This window comes from Zootoca vivipara, chromosome 5, assembly GCF_965207765.1.
Source record: "Zootoca vivipara chromosome 5, rZooViv2.hap1.1, whole genome shotgun sequence".
Lineage (NCBI taxonomy): Eukaryota > Metazoa > Chordata > Lepidosauria > Squamata > Lacertidae > Zootoca > Zootoca vivipara.
Window position 1 is genome coordinate 44,553,569 of NC_142588.1, and position 20,512 is coordinate 44,574,080.

General features: G+C 44.3%; 1 protein-coding gene across 2 annotated transcripts in view; it reads right to left on the minus strand.

The window, feature by feature from the left end:
* Positions 1-20,512, minus strand: part of GRK5 (G protein-coupled receptor kinase 5) — a 155,162-nt gene that overhangs the window by 6,087 nt on the left and 128,563 nt on the right. For both annotated transcript variants that reach the window (XM_035138644.3, XM_035138645.3), the window contains exons 7-14: positions 19,754-19,817; positions 18,118-18,258; positions 16,979-17,169; positions 13,209-13,246; positions 11,376-11,465; positions 10,315-10,523; positions 5,316-5,453; positions 2,360-2,497 (exon numbers count right to left, since the gene is read on the minus strand). In XM_035138644.3, the coding sequence (XP_034994535.1) occupies positions 2,360-2,497; positions 5,316-5,453; positions 10,315-10,523; positions 11,376-11,465; positions 13,209-13,246; positions 16,979-17,169; positions 18,118-18,258; positions 19,754-19,817 (1,009 nt within the window). The remainder of the gene's footprint in view (positions 1-2,359; positions 2,498-5,315; positions 5,454-10,314; positions 10,524-11,375; positions 11,466-13,208; positions 13,247-16,978; positions 17,170-18,117; positions 18,259-19,753; positions 19,818-20,512) is intronic.

Here is a 20,512-nt window from a genome sequence, read left to right on the forward strand (position 1 = left end):
TGTTACAACTCAGCTCCAATGCTGCTCATTTTTACCATATACCGCCTTACCTTCCAAGTCCCAGACTGCAGAATCCGGGACCGGCAGCCGTGTGATACCGGAAGTTGCGTCGACGTAACTTCTGGTGTCGCTTTGCCCTTCTATGGGCACCAAAAATAGCCGCCGCCGGCTTCAAAAGTAGCTTCTATGCATGACCGGAAGTGCGTTGACACAACTTCCGGTGCCGCCCCGCCCATCTATGGGCACCAAAAATGGCCGCCGCCGACACCGGAAGTCGCGTCTACGCACTTCCGGTCATGCGTAGATGCGACTTTTGAAGCCGCCGCCGGCCATTTCTTGTGCCCATAGAAGGGCAAATCAGAAAGAGTAAAAAATGGCCGCCGGCAGGAGAAAATAACGGAGAAAAACGGTTGACAAAGTGATACGGGGGACCACCGGGAAAAGGTAAGTAAAAACGGGGGTTTCCTGGGGAAAACGGGGTACTTGGCAGCTATGTATACCATACTTTTCCATCTATAAGACGCCCTCATGTATAAGACGCCCCCTATTTTGGGGGACTGAAATTTCAGAAAATGGGGGGAGGTGGCAAAAAGTTGCTGAGCTTTTTTTGGGAAGGATTGCCCAGAGTTGTTGAGCAAAATCTGCCTCCCGTCTGTCCCCTCGCTGACAGAAACTGTCAATCGCCCGCCCAATTGATGCAGCATTGGCCAGTCAACACCACCCATTGATGCAGCAACCAATAACACACACAATAGTTGCTGACAGCCGCGGCAGCAACCAACTACCCATGTATAAGACGACCCCTCCTCTGACTCTCAGATTCCCCCTGTTGCTTTTTATTTCTCTGTGTCGAAAAGCAGGACTCTCTTAAACTCCCGCCCCACCAGTACTTCGAGGTCCGCCTAAAATAGCAATCTTCCCTTCCACTTAAGGTCTTTTAACAACAAGGGTACACCTATCCAGCTACCATGGCCAGTTACAGGCTTGGCTCTGGGTTACGGGGAATAAAGCTCCTTTTTGCCTTAAGTCCAGGGCTTCCCTCACTTAGGGTCCCTCCCTGTTACTGTTACCTCAGCACACAGGGCAGCAATGTGGCACTCCTGAGCTTCTCCTCCCTTCACCCCTCTTTCGTGTAACTCGAGGACCTGACTTATCACCTTGTAAGTCCTAGTGTCCCTTTCTTCAAGTTCACCACCTTTTGAGCCCGCCCGCCTTGCTGGATCAAACAGTCGATGACATTTCTTTGCACAACAAGAACAAGACTTTATTTTTAATATAACACATCAGTTTCAGTATTTCCTTTGTTTACAATATCTTATCTTCATTCAGTGGAATAACAATAATTCCAACTCAATCTCTCCTAGTCACCACTATCCTGGCCCCACACCCTCTAACTTCCAGTCCCCACTCTCTCCCACCCTCTTCTCTCGACCAAGGGCTGCTCCCTCTTTTTAAAGTGCGGAATGTCCCCCCTTTCAGCAGCCAACTGTCACTCTAATGGAGTGAGTGCAACTTAACTCTTAACACCCTGGAGATATTCCCAAGCCCTTGAACTAAGTCCAATCCGTCACAACGACCCCCATTTTTAGCATGATTTTAAAGGGGGGGAAACCTAGTCTTATACATGGGAAAGTACGGTATGTTGCTGGGTTTCTCCCTCTGCTGTATGCTACTTATGAAACACTTATTTATGTATTAAATCTATACCCCACCATTTCTACCAAAACAGCCCAGGGCAGCACTCATTTGGAAGTGGTTTATAAGCCCTTAAATAGAACAAATTTGGAAATAAATAAATAAAAACCCTGCAGACAAAAGCAACCCATTTCAACGAAATGAAAGGTTGCCTTGGCGCTTTATTGCAAGCTTGTTGGGGTCCACTCCCTGACATGGTCGTGCCTGAGACCTCAGGATGAGTTAAAAATAAAACAAGGAAGCAAAAGAAGGTTAATCTTGCCTCATTTTTCTAATAGGGCCCAACTGAAGGGTACCTCCCCTTCAAATCTATACCCAAGATCTATTCAAATCTTGTGGACGTTGTTGGATTTTATCTCTGTGCAATGAAACGTATTTCAAAATCTAATAAAGAAGAGTACTCTGCGGTCCATTGGAGAACTTCGAAGGTCTCATTTGGCACTCATGGAATTTTTAGTATTTTAATATTTTATTAATTTTTTAGAAAAAGAAAATGGACATAAACATAATTACCAACATTATCAAAACAATTGTTCCCCTCTGAAAGGAATATTAATGTGTCAAATTTTCCCATGAATATATGGGCATTTATGGAATTTTTGAAGGCTGCTGGCAGGAAGCATTAGAATCACCTGGCAGAGGAAAAAAAGAAGTATTTATTTACCTCGTTTTGCCATGGAATAGAAACGGAGCCTGTGGAGAACTTGGAATAGAAATCGTCATCTGTTTGGTCCAGGTTCACTCCCTTGACAGTTGAAAACTGTTCTATGTCCAACACGTCCTTGCAGTACACTGCTCTGGGCTGCCGCAGCAGAAGAGAAGAGAAGAGAAGAGAAGAGTGAAAGAGTAGAGTCCAGAATGTGTGGATGAAGCGCTGAATGAGAATGCTTAACAGCAGCACTGCATTGTAATACAAACATTGTCATGCTGGGCCTCATAGGCATGGTTACTATCAGTACCTAGGAAAGAACGTAAGGTGCTGCCTTATACAGATTCAAACCATCGACCCATGGGCCTCAAGATTTATCAGCATTGACTGGTAGTAGCTCTTCATGGTGTCAGACAAGGAGTCTCTCCCCTGGGGGTGCTGGGGATTGAGCAAGGGAACTTCAGTACCCAAAGCAAGTGCTCTACCCATGACCCCCCTCCCCATTAAAGCGCTTCCATTATAGAAAATTGCAGCACCAATGTTTAAAATGGAAAAAAAATTATAGAGTTTTTAAAAATATTAAGTGGAGTATCAATGTTTTATAGTGATAAACGAACCCCCCCCCCCCATTTAAACAGAAACAACTTAAAAGGGGAGAACTAACTGAATGAAAATTTCAGTTCACTTGGCATTTAGGCCAGGGCTCACAGAACCACAAAGTTTGCTCTGCTTATCCAACCAGGCATGGATTTTGTCTCTCGTGAACTGCACCCACTCTACGCATAGCTATAACTGGAAAACCCCAGTGGGATGCATCGAAAGCAACTTTTTCGATCTTGGCCTACAAGCCAAACTCTAGAGAGCTGGTTGAAAAAGAAATTAAATGGATGCCAATTACAAGACAGGAATGTAGCAGAAAATGTGCAGTGTCATTGCCAAGCGCTTTGAAGGTGACACTTCAAATCTGTTTTGTGAGGAAAACATAGCTGCCAAGTTTTCCCTTTTCTCGCGAGGAAGCCTATTCAGCATAAGGGAAAATCCCTTAAAAAAAGGGATAACTTGGCAGCTATGGAGGAAAATGGTAAAACAGCTTGGTTTGCTTTGATGAAATATTATTCTTAGTATACTTTCTGTTGAAGCCTGGGGGTTATTCTGGATGGAACACTGTCACTGGAGACTCACGGAGAGCCCACTTTCAGCTATAGCAAGCATGTCCAAAGTCCATTTCAGGGGCCTAATCTGGTCCGCTGGTCAGTTTAATCTGGCCCCTGTGGCAGTTTATTTCCTGGGGTAAAATCCTAAAAAAGCCTCCACAACTTCAACCTTAAAAGAAGCTCAACAACTTTGGGGCAAAATCATAAAAAATCTCAACTTCAATCCTAAAAAATGGCCAACAACTTTGGTCAGCCCTCACGGCACTTCAATTCATCAAATCTGGCCCTCTTTGAAAAAAGTTTGGACACCACTGAGCTATAGCTTGTTCCCCAGCTCCAGTGTGTTTTGTACAGAGATAGACTGGCCACCATACTCCCAGGTAGTCCTTACAAGGTGTTGGAAGGTACAGATGTGAATGTCACACAGCCTGGCCTATCCTTTCTAAGAGTGTATGGAGAATGTTCTTCTCCCACCACTGTTGGGAGTAAGATTCAACTGTCAGTATGGTTTGCTTCTGTCTGTCTAATTGGAGGGGGGAGGGGAGGGAACCACCATCTTGTTCATCCCCTCAAGCAGAAAAAACATTTTGGGCCAGGCCTGCTAACTACATACTAGCCCGATTTCACCATGGCAAAGTTGCAAGGAAAAGTAATCTACACTACAAGCTTACCATATTTTTCGCTCCATAAGAAGCACTTTTTCCCTCCTAAAAAGTAAGTGGAAATGTCTGTGTGTCTTATGGCGCGAATGCGTGGTCCCTGGAGCCAAATTGCCCAGGGGCGAAAAGCAGATCGTGCTTTTTTGTTTTTTTAGAAAACGCTAAAGGCTAACAAGAGGGGGAGTGGGGTGTTGAAAAGAAGCTGCTCAGCAGCTGATTGCAAGAGATTGGGGAGGGAGATAAGGGGTGCTAGCTCCCTTCTGGTCCACCCCCTTGTCTAGGCCTCCATTGTTGAATGTTCTGCAGAGGTAGGCTGCTTGTTTTCCCAGCAACATGTGACTGGCTGATTGGATTATCTGGCTGATTAGATTATCAGAAGCTGCAGAACTGTGAGTTGAACAGGATTTTCCCCTTACAGGTAGGTAGCCGTGTTGCTCTGGATCGAAGTAAAATAAAAAAATTCCTTCAGTAGCACCTTAAAGACCAACTAAGTTTTTATTTTGGTATGAGCTTTCGTGTGCATGCACACTTCTTCAGATTTTCCCCCTTTGCAAAGTAAACTCAACAACTTTGAGCTGATCCTTTAAAAAATGGGGCTTTTCCTCTTTACAAAAGAAGCTGCACAACTGTGAGCTGATCTCCCCCCAAAAACAGGGCTTTCCCCGTTTCCTCATCTGAAAACTAAGTGCGTCTTATGGTCAGGTGCATCTTATGGAGCGAAAAATATTGTATTTCACCTCTATACACCAATGCAACTGTCATGGCTTCCTCAAAAAAATCCTGGGAACTGTTTTTGAAATGAATGTTCTGAGAAGTATTTGCTAAGAGATCGTTAGCTACCCTCACAGGATTACAGGTCCTAAGATTTCTTTGTAATTACTGTCAAATCCATTTATACCCTCCAGCGACTTTGCCCCTTTCAAAAATAGTACCCTGAAATAAAAGTATGTGACTGAATGAAGAATTATCGGACCCTGGCATCCAAGGTCAACATATGGCCACTTAACCATGCTAGCTCTCAGGGAAAACAGAATGTAACAGGGAAGAGAAAGCAAGCAGCTGCGATTTATGTGAGAGAGCAGTCTCAAGTGGTGTATGCCATGGGTTGCTTTCAAGATCCACTTCAAGTATTGAGATTCTCTTTCAAGCATCACTTACATCAGGGACAAAAGGAGGGTCCAACATTCCTGCTTCTAAGCGTTTGAAATTCATGCTCTTGAAAAATGGGTGCCTCTTTACTTCGGCTGCACCATCCTCCTGACAACCCAGCCTCTGCTTCACATCTTTGGTCAGTAGCTGGGGAAACAGACAAATGGGATGGCAAGATGGCGGTTGTTTAATTACTTTAACACACACATGGGTACATTTGTTAAACCTTCACAGCCCTGCCTACCCATAAATAGGGCCTTTATAATTTCATTCACACAACCAAGCTGTACTACACATTTTAACAAAATAAAACAGGGAGTGTATCTCAGCCCAAAGGCTTCTGAGGAATAAATTACATCCACATGCAGCTCAATGCCAGAATAGGCTCATAAGTGGTTCACAAATAAGATTCATTGCACAAGCATTAAAATATAAACATCCTTAATTTAAAATGCACAATAAAAAAATCCAATTCAAGCATTAAATATAGCATGTATATAATCAAATTATACAATAAAATAAGTATATAGATAAGCTGGTACTTTTCATTTTAATTTTTTTAAATGGACAACTAATGTCATCTGTCTCTCTCCAAGTGTGTCAGAAATGGGCTACAGTCAAGAGAAAAGTGTTTGTCACTTATCTTTTCAGTTCAGGTACAAAAATGTCTAAGGAGAACCAGGACCTTAGGGAGTGAAGATAGGGGCTTTCCCCTCCCCCCCCAAGTTCATGCATGACATTCCTATGTGACATGTGACATACCTATCACTCTGCATCTGCATTGGATATGAAACTCTTCTTGTGTATGTTTTCAAGAGGTAGAGGTAAAAGGGATTTTTGTAAAACACAAGCTGCGATCAGAGCCGGATTTAGATGAAGAGAGGCCCTAGGCTACTCCACTTGTGAAGCCCCTCCCCACCCCCCACCCTCACAACTAGAAGAAAATGGAAGAGTGTTATAAACAAAATTGAGTGAAGCCAAGGATGATGACGGGTATTTAAAATTCTGCAATTCACAATTTCTCCTCTAAAGGACATGAGATATTATTGTTAAATGCCAGGGTGAACTCTGAATAGTGACACCAGGGACCTAGAAGGTGCAGGGCTTGTCCAACCCCTGCACAGTCTCATCAGGGCTGCAGGGGCGTAGCGAGGCGCCACGACACCCGGGGCGGCAAATTGCCATGCACCCAGGGGGCGGGGCGGTGTCGCTATGTAAAAAGCGGACTTTTTACTGGGAGGCTGGAGGCTCGGCTTGGGAGTCACGGGGGTGGGGGTGCCAAGTGGCACCCCACCAGAGTGGAACCCGGGGTGGACCGCCCCCATCGCCTCCCCATTGTGACGCCCCTGCAGGGCTGACCTTAAGGCAATTGGAGCAATTTGGCCAAATTGGGCCCCGCGTGCTGCTCCTAAGGGGACCCCCGCACCAGGGCAATCTAGGTGGATTTTATTTATATCTATAAGATTTTGCAGACTTTGGCTGTGAACTGTGGCACTAATAAATAAATAAATCAAGTTGTGCCCCACTGCTTCAAACTGGGCCCCACTGGCTAGCTCTGAGTCTCATAGTTGCTGGGCCTTAGTTGCCCTGCCCTCGCATGAAGTCTTCGGTTTGCAATTTTGGATGAGGGGAGACTGCCTGCTAGGGAGCGGGTGGGCTGGCGAGGCCCCCTAGATTTAGAGGCCCTAGGCTTCAGCCTACTTAGCCTATACAGTGGTACCTCGACTTCCGAATGCCCCGACTTCCGAAGGTTTCAACTTCCGAAGTCCGCTAACCCAGAAGTATTTTCGCCATGCGTGCGTTCTGTGTATGCGCAGAAGCAGCACACGCGGTCTGTGCATGCGCAAAACGCAAAATTGCACTTTGCGCGTGCACAAAATGGATGCTCCGACTCCTGAAGTTTTTGACTTCCGAAGAGCGCCGCAGAATGGATCGCCTTCGTAAGTCAAGGTACCACTGTACATAAATCCGGCACTGGTTGTGATACAGCTGTCTTCTCTTTGTCCATTAGAGGGCAGCAATGGAAAAGTTAACACAGACCCTGTAAACCAGGGGTCTGCAACTTTTAAGACAAAAAGAGCCACTTGGACCCATTTCCGAAGGAAAAAAATAATTTGGGAGCCGCAAAACAGGGACGTAATTAGAAATCAGAGGGCCCCATAGCAAAATTTGCTATGCCCAATAATCAATGCCCCAAAATGCCATAGAAAATGAATCAGGGCCCCAGTGTACCATAAATCATAATCAGTGCCTGATGTAAATAGTAATTAATAATGAGGGCCCAATGTCATCCTCGTCATTATAAAAATAACTTTGAGTTTGGGCTGCCTTGATTACTGGGAATGGGCAAAACTCTGACTCCCTTATTAGGACACCTGTATGGTTTCATGTGTGTTGCTCCCATCAAGTGAACTTATAAAATTTCCTCATATTGAATCAACCCATTGATTAATACATCTACCTCAATCTCCTGATCAGGCCGGCAGGAGGCCACAGGCAGGCCGCAGGCAGGAGCAGCAGCAGCAAACACGCGCTCCGAGCCCGCAAGCCTTTTCTGCTGCTGGGCGGGAAGAAGCGCGCCCATTTAAAAAAATAAATAACTCCGCCCCCGCCCCCCGTGAGCCTATTGGCTGCAGAAATGCGGCAGGGGGAGGGGCTGATGCAGGGATGGGGCCGACCACGCTCCCCGGGCTGCTAACGTCACCTTGCGTCCTTTTTGCACAGCGCACGCGCACAGCGGAGTTGTGGACTCCGGCGGGCGCCGTGCGGGGCGCAGGCGCACAGCGCGCCGCCGCAGCTGTGTGCTCCGGCAGCAGTGGGCACCGCGCGAGTGTCTGGCGGGCATGGCGGGTGCCGCCGCATGGCTCAGGCAGCGCATGGCTTGGACGCCTCCTCCCCTCATATCCGCTCCGGAGCCGCAGCAAAGGTGTAAAAGAGCCACATGCGGCTCCGGAGCCGCAGGTTGCAGACCCCTGCTGTAAACAAAAAATGTTTGTATAGGCTTGTAATTAGAAAATCATTTTTAAAAATGAATGGACATAATCAGGTCTCAGCTAATCAAGCAACAGAAAGTTCAATACTATATCTATCTATCTAATCAATCAATCAGCTTCAGTGGAAAGGAACAGCTCCTGCTTGTGTCCTGTCAATGATTAGGCTACTGTTTCTGGAAAAATTCTCCAACTAAACTGTTCCCAAAGCTAGAAAAATATAGACAGAAAGGCAGTGGAAAATACGAGCATCACTGAGGGAAGTTGTTAGGAGATGGGGACTGGGTCTTGCACAGCTTTAGTAGATCACAATATGTAAGAAGATCTGTGAACCCGTTAAGTCTCACAGTTCTCAAATTATAAAAAAATGGAAGAGAAAATGAGAAATATAATGGATTTAAATAAAATAGGTGGTAGAAGGAAGAAGGGAAGTCATGAGGATGGTGAAATATAATCTGATATGTATAATATGTAAAATATGTATATGAAGTATGTAATATGTAAAATCAATAAAGATTATACTGTATACAAAAAAAAAGTCTCACAGTTCCCTGACAGGTGGGAACAGGAAGAGCACAAATAGTAAATGGAATAAATGGTGAAATCTTCCTTCAAGTGTCTGTTATTGACATTATGGCTGCCACAGTCACAACTGGAGATCATTCTGATCAAAGGTAGCCAACGTGGTTGTCCTCTAAACATTGTGGAGGACAATTCCCATCTGCCCCAGTCAGCACAGTCAACAACCAGGGATGATGGGAGATGGCTGATCCATGTCAGAAATGGAAGACAAGAGAAAAATTACTTTGAAAAATGAAGCCAAGAAACCTTACTATAGGGCCATACTGCAGTAACGAAGAGAAAAGCCCAGACATTTTCTTGTGGCCCATATCGTTTTAGAAATTGTTGAAAGCATCACCAAGAAGCTATTCATCACTTATGCTATTAAGGGACTGTGTGGAGAACCCTCTTTTCGTCTCCTCACACAGCATCCCAGTGTTTCAAACTGAGTTTTTGCTAATTTGAACGAAACATAGCCTTGAAAGGAGAAGAAAAGGCTAAGGAGTAAACGTTACATAAATCCAGAGCAGAGTCCCTAAGACGGCTGGATGGCATCTCCAGCAACTCCTGCAGGCAAGCTGGTGCCAAATATATTGCTCTACTTTCCTTTGGACCACATCAGTGAGGCTGTGAGGGGGTTCTTTTCACTTTGGTGCAGCTTAATGCTTAATGCTTAACTTCACCCCCAGGGGCACACTCCATTGTCTCTTGAGACAGATGGATTCCAACAGCATGTTCCTGTGTCTCCTAAAAGTTTAGGACTGAAGATGAAGACATGTAAAGGACTGTAGTGGGAAATGGATACATTTCAATATGTACACTTGTATGTACACACACCTTACTGAAAAGAACGTGGCTATTTGAATTTGTTGTGCAAGTGAATTAAAGCATGTGCCAGTTCGGACATGAGAATGTGAGTCTAGGCGGGCTCTTAAGTGTGGCAAGACTGGGCATTTTCTTGGGCCAAAATCAGCAAAGGACCCACTGCCTCAATATTCATTTTGAAGAGAGCCCCCACTCTCCCAGATTATTGGGGTGGGGGTAACTGAAAGTGTCTTGATTGAGGGTCTTCAAAATTCTGGAACTAGTATGGAGAGTTAATTAAGCTACCCTTACCTCTCAAGGGCATGGACAACACACTCGAAGCTCCTAAAAAGTTTTTCCAGAGCCACAGGATGGCTCATACTCTTCTGTTGTGTAATGAGACAGAAACGTCACTTGGGAGGGAGCAAACGAAAAAGCCTAAATGATTATTCAGTGCAACTTCTATGCCTCTGGTTAATTTCCATGCTCCTGAAGCACAGCGTTAACATTGGATTAATCTTTTTCAACTGTAATTACCTATTCAATACAGGCTGCTAACAAATTTGGGCTTCAAGTCTCCAAAAAAAAAAAAAAAAGAAAGAAAGAAAGAAAGAAAAGAAAGAAAAAGAAAAGAAAGAGAACAGCCCCCTTACCATTTTGCAGATAGACTTTGCCTCCTCAGAGAATTTATGGGAATACACCTCCTCGGTCTCCAAGACTCTCCTGTCTACCTCTTCTCGCTTCACCTTCTCTTTCCTTCCACGAAAGGGAGATTGTCCTGCAATCATCTCATAGATCAGGCAACCTAACCCCCAGTAGTCAGGGCTGAGGGTGTATCGTTGGTTATTCAAGACTTCTGGAGCTGGGAAAGAAAGAGAGGTAAGATGGGATCCATTTCTGAACTGACGTCATCACACCCATGGCTAAATAACCAGTCATAATTCAAGAATGAAAGAAAAGATTCCATCTAAGCTTTGATTTGGCAAAAGGACCGGACTGAAACTTGTGTACACTTGAAAACGTCGGCAGCATTAGGATAAATTCAACACTGTAAACAAGTTTTGATGGCTGTAATAATGGAATACTGAATGTAAAATATGCAGGGATTCAGGGCCGGCTCGTCGTAGACCCCCGGTGGCGCAGGGCACCATGGCGCCGGCCTGCCAGGAGGGCGCCGCGAGCTGCGCCCGCCCGCTGGCCGGTCCGCCGGTCCGCTGTGCAGCTGTGCGTGGCGCCCACCTGCCCACCGCGCTGGGAAACGGGGCGGGAGGGCGCTGGAGAGATCGCGCTGTGCCTGCCCGCCCGCCGCGCCGCGCCCACCCACCACGCTGGGAAACGGGGCGGAAGGGCGCACCATGGCGACAGGGGCGCTTAAGACGGCGCTGCAGCGATTTATGATATGTAAAATGAACCATGGAAAGAGAAGAAGGGAAGTCATTGATATTTTAAAGTTGTTTAAATGAATATTCTAAATTGTAAAACAGAAAAATTAATAGGAAATTATTAACAAAGAAACTTAGTGACACTGGATTTGACACTTTTCTTCATGTCATGACATCTTTCTCAAACTTATCAAAACAAAGAGAGCCTTTTGCCCATGACTGTTCTGCTGTGCATGATTTTCTTTTCCTTTCTTTTTCCTTTTGGTATTGCTTTGACCAAGTTTGAGAAGACAGTTTTGATAGCAACACACATAAGGTACCAAAACACTTACCCATGTAACCGACTGTTCCTACCCGTCCACGGATTGATTCACCATCAGGGATTTTAACAGCTAGACCCAAATCAGATATTCTGATGTGGCCTAAAAGGAGGTGGAGGGGGGAAACACAAATGTTCTAGCATAGCTATATACCTCTACAAAACAATGGGTTGTATCATTCAGCTGGTGATAAGGCATCACTCAGCTCCACACCTCCCTAATCTGCTCCAGAGAGTTGGGGAATCCCCCTCCATAAGAGATTGAAAGAGGTGCCCAGAGCAGTGCAGAAGAGAGAGTTAGGGAGAATTGCCCCAAACTGGTCCCCATACTGTTCAGCGGATGGAAGGCCTGTTATCAGCTGATACAACCCATCATTTTTTTCTAAAAATTCACATCATGAAAAATAAATCTAAGCACGTTGAAGGAATAAAATGGTACTGGTTCCAACCAAGGAACAAATGAAGCTGCCTTTCAACATAATTCAAAGTGTTGGTGCTGACCTTTAAAGCCCTAAACGGCCTCGGTCCAGTATACCTGAAGGAGCATCTCCACCCCCATCGTTCTGCCCAGACACTTAGGTCCAGCGCCGAGGGCCTTCTAGCAGTTCCCTCGCTGCGAGAAGCCAAGTTACAGGGAACCAGGCAGAGGGCCTTCTCGGTAGTGGCACCCGCCCTGTGGAACGCCCTCCCACCAGATGTCAAGGAAATAAACAACTATCTGATGTTTAGAAGACATCTGAAGGCAGCCCTGTTTAGGGAAGCTTTTAATGTTTAATATATTATTATATTTTAATATTCTGTTGGAAGCCGCCCAGAGTGGCTGGGGAAACCCAGCCAGATGGGCAGAGTATAAATAATAAATTATTATTATTATTATTATTATTATTATTATTATTATTATTATTATTTCCACGTCAGGGCATTTGTTCATCAAGCTCCATATAATCCCACTTTGGGCATGATCAGCTCTTGTGTACAGCAGAATGGAAACAATGAGCAGAGACCCACCAGGTAGCCCGACCCCAGTACTGCATGTTCTTTCTAGTAATTTTCCTGACATCTGTGTGCTCAAAGTGAGTGTCAACAGAGAGGAGCCCTTTGTGCATATGACTGTATAAGTAAAACCCTCCATGGTTTTTTACCAAACTATCAAGATTTCATTTCCCCCCGCAGGAAGCTGATTGGTTAGGCTATGCTGGCCTGCATCATCTTAGTGGGCAAGAGCAGGCTAAAGCACCATTCATTTTTTGGGTTTGGAGATTTTAATTTCTGGAATGGTATTCCTAGGAACAGGAATTCAGAACAACCAAGCACAACCAAAAACCAGTTCTCTCTCTCCCGCCCCCCTTGAAAGCAGGGAACATAACACAAAAAGAGTCCTGCTGGATCAGGCCAATGACCCATTTGGTACAGCATTCCTGTTCTCACTGTAGCCAACTCGGTGCCTGTGTTATTTACTAGTTTCTACACAGCTGATCAAAAGCAGTAACGCAGGGTTTCATCTTGGAAATGGCTCGAAAAAGTAGGATAGAGTGCCTCTGAGCACCGTAATTATTTATTAAGGAAAATTTTCAGAGTAATGAGAAGAACAAACAACTTTACTTATTACAGAAATGTTGCCCTGAACCCTGAACACCCACTGCTTTTCATAATGGCACTTTCTTTTCTCTCTCTTTTCTGGGAAGTCTATCCTTTTCTATATCCCAAGAAAAGCAGTGGAAGCTGCTCCTCCATGTCTTACCCACTTCAGAGAACGATTTGGCTCTGCACAATACCATGTCATACAACTAAATGTAAGCTACTTTACTGTGGAAGAAAAGGCCTTGCCTAAAGCTCTCAGACTTACCATAATCATCTAACAGGATATTTTCTGGCTTCAAATCCCTATTAAAAAAAGAGATAGAGGGAGAAAGAAAGAGGAAAGATTGCAATTATTTGTATGAAAGCAGCTTTGATATTGGAGGAATAAGCAAGGCACCAGAATGCTGTTTCCTTCCAGCCATAACACAGCAGGGGTCCAATTCTCGGAAAACAGATTTCAAAACATCATTTATTTATTTTTTTAAAAAATACTATTGCAAGATGGAAGGTCCCAGTCCATCAAATAATATTCCGCTCTGCTGGCACAAGGTCATTCAGTTCAATGAGATTTGTGTTGACAGAGAACTCTGAGAATCACGTAGGTGATATAGTCTAACCCGCCATCATAATATTAGAATAATAATAATAATTTTATAACCATTTTATTATTTATATGCCACCCATCTGGCCAGCTTGCCCCAGTGTATGGAAGTGAACAATGAGGTGGTGGCCATCTAAAAAACAACCAAAATCCACACTCAACTTGGCTTTCTGGATTTCAAAAAACCACTGCACTATTTTAATTTTTTTAATTAAGGCCACTCTATTATTTCGCAAGACAGGAGTGCCTGGCGTGCTATGGTCCATGGGGTCACGAAGAGTCGGACACGACTAAACGACTAAACAACAACAATTATTTCGCAACTTATTTTTAGACAATGCCAATTTATACATATTTACTTCTGAAGTAGAAAAGCCCCATTTTTATAAGGATAACCATTTGCTTTATTAAATTCATGCATTGGAGAAAACTTGTTAAAATATTGCTTCACAGATCATTGTATTTGGGAGGGGCTGTTTCAAACACCTCCCCATGTGACAATAAGGTGGGCAATTTGGTACACAGATCTTTGTCACCACAGAAACAACCATGTGAATTGGCTAGACTATAATTCTTCAAGTTGATTGTTAGAGCAATTTGCACTGCGAGAGGACCACCCATTATACAGTGCTTTAATTTACTCCCTTTTAAATGATTTTAGGTTTTGCGATCACCAGACAGAAAACTTAGTGGTTTTCCCCTACTAATCAAGTGGGAACTTTTTTTGTTTATTCAAAACATATCATGCACGTTATTTATTATTATAAGCCAAGGCACATGTACGAAGAACATTTTTGTTCCCTTCCTTTTGTTGGTTTAAATCCCTATTGACCTCACAAGATAAACTTCACAAAATAAACCAATGGGACCAGGCCTACTTTTCAAACAAACAACTCTGAGAAAATATGTGAAGGGCGAGAGAAGGCAGAAGAAAATAGATGGCTTTATTTTAAATACTACTGTATGCTTATTCTCAGTGCTAACAAAAAGATTCGCTTTGGAGAGGTGGGATGAAAGGTCATTCGCAACAAATTTCTTCGTTCCAATTTTAAATGTTTCCTTGACGAGTCCAAAATGTTTTAATTCTCTTGCATTCTACATGTTGGCTGTTGATCGGTAGCTAAGGGGCAATACCCCCACTATTGCAAAATAATAAAATAAAATAGGGGAAAATTCTTACAATGTTCATGGAAGTTCAAACATGTACTTGGCAGGACAGAGAAATAGCACTTGTGAGTGTCCTATCAAGTACCACTTCCATGTTTTGTAGGGGTTCTTGAGCAAGATGTCCTTGATGGTCTCCCTCCCTTAGTGACTCCACCACTCATGGTCATTTTGCCAGCTGTTTCTGCTCCTCCAGCTCATCATTGCTACAAACTGCTTTTCACCTTTTTTGACTTTTACTTGCTCACCCCCCTCTGAGTCCAAGCACCATGCAGGTGAACAAGCAGGTTGCAGCGGTGAGAGCCCACCCAGGAGGTTTGCCAGGGGACCCCTGCTGGAGGTGCCCAACCATTTTGATCTTTGACACCAGGCTCTGGTCCCTTTGAAAAAGGATCCCAGGTTTTGATAAATTATCCTCTTCGAGATCAAGGACAAGTTGACCCCGGGTGCATCACAAAATAGTCCTGCCTCCTATTTGTCCACCAGTAAAATGAAGTCCATGTTGCATACAGACTATCTGTTCTGTCACAGAGCTATGGCCCCTTCTCTTGTAATCCTAGGGCTGAAAATCTATTGAACATATGAATCTGGCTTGCATAAAGTCAGATAACTATGTAATCATTATAACACAGCTTCCCAAAGTCTTAAGCAGAGGTCCCAGCCTTGTTACTCAAGAGCCTTTTCAACAGAGTGGCTGGGGACTGAATATAGGAATCTTACGGCTGTCGCAGGCGGGAAAACTAGATAAGGATTGTAACATTTTCCAGACAAATCTGCAAACAGGATCTTCGATTTCTAAGTAGATGGCTTTCATTATTTAATGCAGGGGTGTCAAACTCAAATTCATCGGGGGCCGCATCAGCAGTTTGGTCACCCTCAAAGGGCTGGTTGTATCTGTAGGACTATGTGTCCACTCTTTATTATCATAAATTATTGTCACTGCATTCAATTATTACTGTTTTTTGTAATAATGTAAGTAATAACTAGCTCTGAAAGCAGAAACATAGTCAGAATAATGGCAAGTAGATATTCAAATGTACAAACATCTACATTGTGGATATTTTAAAAGAATTGAAAGAATAAAAATTTGCCCAATGCATAAAATATTACAAAAGAGTAATCTCATTTCAAACAAATAATCCTACAAAAGCACAACCATAAATTACATTAAAATTAACCGCTGCCCTTAAAATTAAGGAATGATGCTTTAGGAAAATATGAGCATGATCCAGCCAAACTGAAGGACACTTGCATCTCACTGATTTCAATGAGAGAGAAACACATTAAACAGCATGGAAATCAATGAGGTATGAAACTGCAGAACTTTTGTTGGATTGTGTCCCATTTTTACAAAAATCTCCCCTAGCTTAAAAATCAGACGATACTTCATGTATCTCAGATTCCCGCTTGAGACCTGATCCTGTGGGCCTGCCACCCACCTCCCATAGTCAGTGTGTCCGGGGCTGCAGCTTCGGAGGGGAAAAGAGGGTAGCGGCGAGATTTCCACGGCACCGTGCGGAGGGAGGCGCAGCCCCGCGGACTCCCTCCCCAAGGAAGTAGCCCGCAAGGGAGCCTTCCCCCTGAGAAGAATAATGGGTACTCGTGGCGTCTCTCCCGCTAGCCGCCCAGAGGGATAAACTTGAGGCTCCCTGCCGCGCCCTCGGCCGCCCAGCCTGCCCGCGCCGCTTGCCGCTGCCCTCACCATCAGAACTTTGTCCGCGTTCTCTCTTCAATGACGCGCCATGCACTGCATTCTGGGACGAGGCGGCCGCCCAGCCAATCCCCGGCGTGGACGCGTAAGGAGAGAGGGAGGGGCGAGCAGGCAGCGACGGGAGAGCCTCGCGAAGCCGCGCCTCAGTCGGGGCGCCACCGCCGCTGCTGCAGCTCGTCGCCTCAGAAGGAGCTGGGCACGCGCGCTCAGGTTCCACCGCCTCCCCGCCTGTGCGGCCCTGCGCCCCCTGCAGGGCATTGCAGGGAAGCGCCTCTGCAGCAAGCAGCAGGAGGAGGGAAAGTGGCGAGCGGGCCACATGACGAGGTCTGGTGGGCCACATTTGGCCCGCGGGCCTTGTGCTTGACACCCGTGATTTAATGGATGAGCAGCTTCTACATAAAATTTCAATGTATGGGTCCTTATGTGATACTCCTGAAAAGCCCACTCACAAGCACAAAACATGGAGGTGGTTCCGCGTATCATAAATATCTATGTATAGTCTCAGGAAAATAAAACAGACTCTGCAATAAGTTTCTGAACACACCGGAATGATATTTACCTGTACACAGTGTTCTCTTTGTGCAGGTCTTCTAAGCCACAAAGAATCTCTGCTGCATGAAACAAAGCTCTTTCTTCCTCAAAGCCTGGGTTCCCCATATTATAGATGTGGAACTTCAGGTCACCCCCATTCATTATGGTTAGAACTAAACAGAGCGCATCCTTTGTTTCATAGGCATAGGCTAAGTTGACCTAGAAGAACAGTTGGGATAGTTTAAAGCACAGAGGCAGGTGCTTGATGCACACATATTCATTCATTGCTAATGTTCTGCATTTGGAATGACACAAAGTATTATATGACTGAATGGAGCCAAAGGGGAGATAGGCAAATCGTCAAGGGTTAAAAAATAAAACTCTGAGAATTTTGAAGCAACATGGTACTAGGTCATTTTCATTTTCACTCGCAGGTCCGTAGTGTCATGCTGCTATGAATATTTTTTCAGCAATCGTAGAGATCTGATGACAACCAAAACAAAGGAGACAGTCCCCAAAAGAATGAGAAACAACAGACCAAGTTATAGGTGTCCCCTGAAAACAATAACAATCATGTAAAAAGTGACTATAGTTGAACAACACAAGATAGCATGTACAGTAAACACAGAGCCGTGGTAGCCGTTATTCTGTAACAATCACACCAATTTCTACAAACAGCTCAGATTATTACGTTATTATGACGAGATCCCCTAGACTGCACCCCATTTCATACTTCATCAGAACAAAACAGATAATTTATTGCAGATAGCAAAAGTAGACCTCCCTCCCCCTTAGATTTTTTTACACGCAGCCATGTTTGGTTTAACTATCAATCACTTTTTACACAATTATCATTGGTGGTGGTGGTTTGGCTTCCTGTGCTGCTCCGGGTTTGATCTTCTCATTTTACTCCTGCATCTCAAGCAGCTCAAGGCCTGACAAATGAAGCACGAGACGCCCTGGCGTTTTGGACTATCAAAGAATGATGCACAGAAAAGGCTGTACTGGGAGTGACAAAACATATCACATACAGCCAACTTCAGAATGTTGGCTTGAGCCGAGATGTTTTCTGGAAGCAATATACACTTCCTGTGACTAATGCCATTCCTTGATGGGTGTGCCGCCCAATGGAAAGCCTGTGCCCATTGCAAATTTGGCAATACTTACTACAAATTGACTATTGACTTTTTCTAGAATCTGCTTTTCATTTAGGGCCATGGATTCACCTTTCCTCTTCTTTATCCTTTTTTTCTCTAATCTTTTGCATGCATACATTTTCCCAGTTGCTCGTACTTGGCAAGCACACACCTAGAAGGAAAACAACAACATCAACAAATTGTGGAAGGGAGGGTTGTGTAGGAGGAATTAGTCATTTAAAACTGGTAATCCTGACCGTGCCAATCCAGAAGGAAGTCTTATTGCATTCAACAAGGCTTGCTCCAAGGTCGGCTGGGTTAGGATTGATGCCTAAGTTACCAAAATAGCTTCTTGATAAAACTGTATTATCTGAATCCCCCCCCCCATCTTACTTTTAAAGGAAATTCAGAACTAACTAAACAGACTTATTAATAGTAAGTAAGTACTAATAATAGTCTTCGGTATGGGAAAAGGAGCAAAGTTTGAAGGAAAATTCAGAGCGCATTGAGCTACAGAACTCATTGAACACCCTAAACTGAGAGACACTAACCAGAATAACCTCTACCAATGGATGGGGGGCACTTCAGGCCTGGCACCCAAAATTGGGCCCTCCTGGCCTCTCCATCTAACCCTTGAGACTCTCCATACCTCAGCCACACCCTTCCCAGACCTGCTTTGCACATTCTTTGAATGCTTTGCCTGGTTAGAATGTGTCCTTGAGCTCTGTTAATATTTCTTGTTTGCCTGGATAGAGGCGCATGGGGATGTACTTAGACACTAGCCTACTGTACAAAGGTAAGTAAGTAAGTAAACTTTAATATGGTCAAAGACCAGCAAAAGGTACAAAGGTACAATTTGCATTCACTTCTCCCGCTTTTGTCTCGAGTGCAGCCCACCACTGGGCTGTGGCCCCAGGAAGGCTGTGTAGAAGGGGCTGTGGTCCTTGGGCTGAAAGAGGTTCCGGGCCCTACAGAAAATGCAAATTCCCATTCTGGAGGGTTGAGCAAGAAGAAGACCTTGCTGCAGCCAACCAAGGGGTTGAGATGCAACCCTCACTTGTCAAAAGAGCAACCACAGAAACATGATGCAATAAAGGAGTCTTGGAAGCCTCTTCAACAAAGGAACATAGGAAGTTGCCATATCCCAACTCAGGCCATTGGTCTATATAGCCCAGTATTGGCTACACTGATGGAAAGCAGCTCTTCAGAGTTTCAGGCAGACACCTCTCCCAGACATACCTGGAGATGCCAGGAGATCTGGCCTTTTGATCTGAGACCTTTTACATGTCTCTCAGTTTAGGGTGTTCAATGAGTTCTGTAGCTCAATGCGCTCTGAATTTTCCTTCAAACTTTGCTCCTTTTCCCATACCGAAGACTATTATTAGTACTTACTTACTTTTACTCTACTACTGAGATGTTGCTTTTCTCTCAAGCAATATGGTTTACTAGTGTTTTATATTTACATGCAGGTAAACACTTACTATCTCAAAAACACTGCCTGAGGCACACCATCTGTGGCTCAAGCTTAAAGATTCTTAAACCTTAAATCATGAAAATCATGCAGTTCGTAGCATTTTCACGCTCAGTCCATCAGATTTTTGTGGGTCTGGCTTACTGTTCTTCCGAGGAGCACATTGTTTTCAACAGAAGTTTTCAGAACTACTTACCTCCCCGAAACCACCTTTTCCTAATACCCTGTACTGCCTAAATGTGTTTTTCGTTACTGGTTGCCTGAAAAAAAGATTGGGAAGGGGAGAGAGAAAAGAGATAAAACTCTTAATGCTATTTTTGAAGAAAGAAAGAAAGAAAGAAAGAAAGAAAGAAAGAAAGAAAGAAAGAAAGAAAGAAAGAAAGGAAAGAAGAAGAAGAAGAAGAAGAAGAAGAAGAAGAAGAAGAAGAAGAAGAAGAAGAAGAAGAAGAAGAAGAAGAAGAAGAAGGTTGCTTTAAAGGTAATTCGAAGAAAATCACCCCCTAACCATTAGCTCACCATCCCAGGCTATTAGCTCAACAAAAGAAAAGTTAAGTCAGCCATTCCTACAGCAAGGCACAATGATAGTATTGCCAGCTGTTTTGAAATTCTGCAGGTTTTCCCCATTTCTCAAATGACACTGTTCATTGTAGCCTATAGAGCTATTAGACACAAGCAATTTGCTTCCTGTTTCTGCAGGGCAGGGCAGACCAACCTGACCCTCCATATGGTGCTCAACTCCCAATTCCCACCTGCCTCACCCAGCACAGCCAACGGTCGGGAAAGGTGAGGTTTGTGGTCCACAAAGCTCTGGAGGGTCAAAGCTTCTCCAGCTCTGTTCTAGGGCAAGTAACTTGAGTACATGGACACCTCTGTTGCCCGTCAGGAGAGAGAGAGAGGCTTGTACCCCCTGTACTCAATCCGCTGGAATGTGATTAAATTCCACCCCAAAATAGCG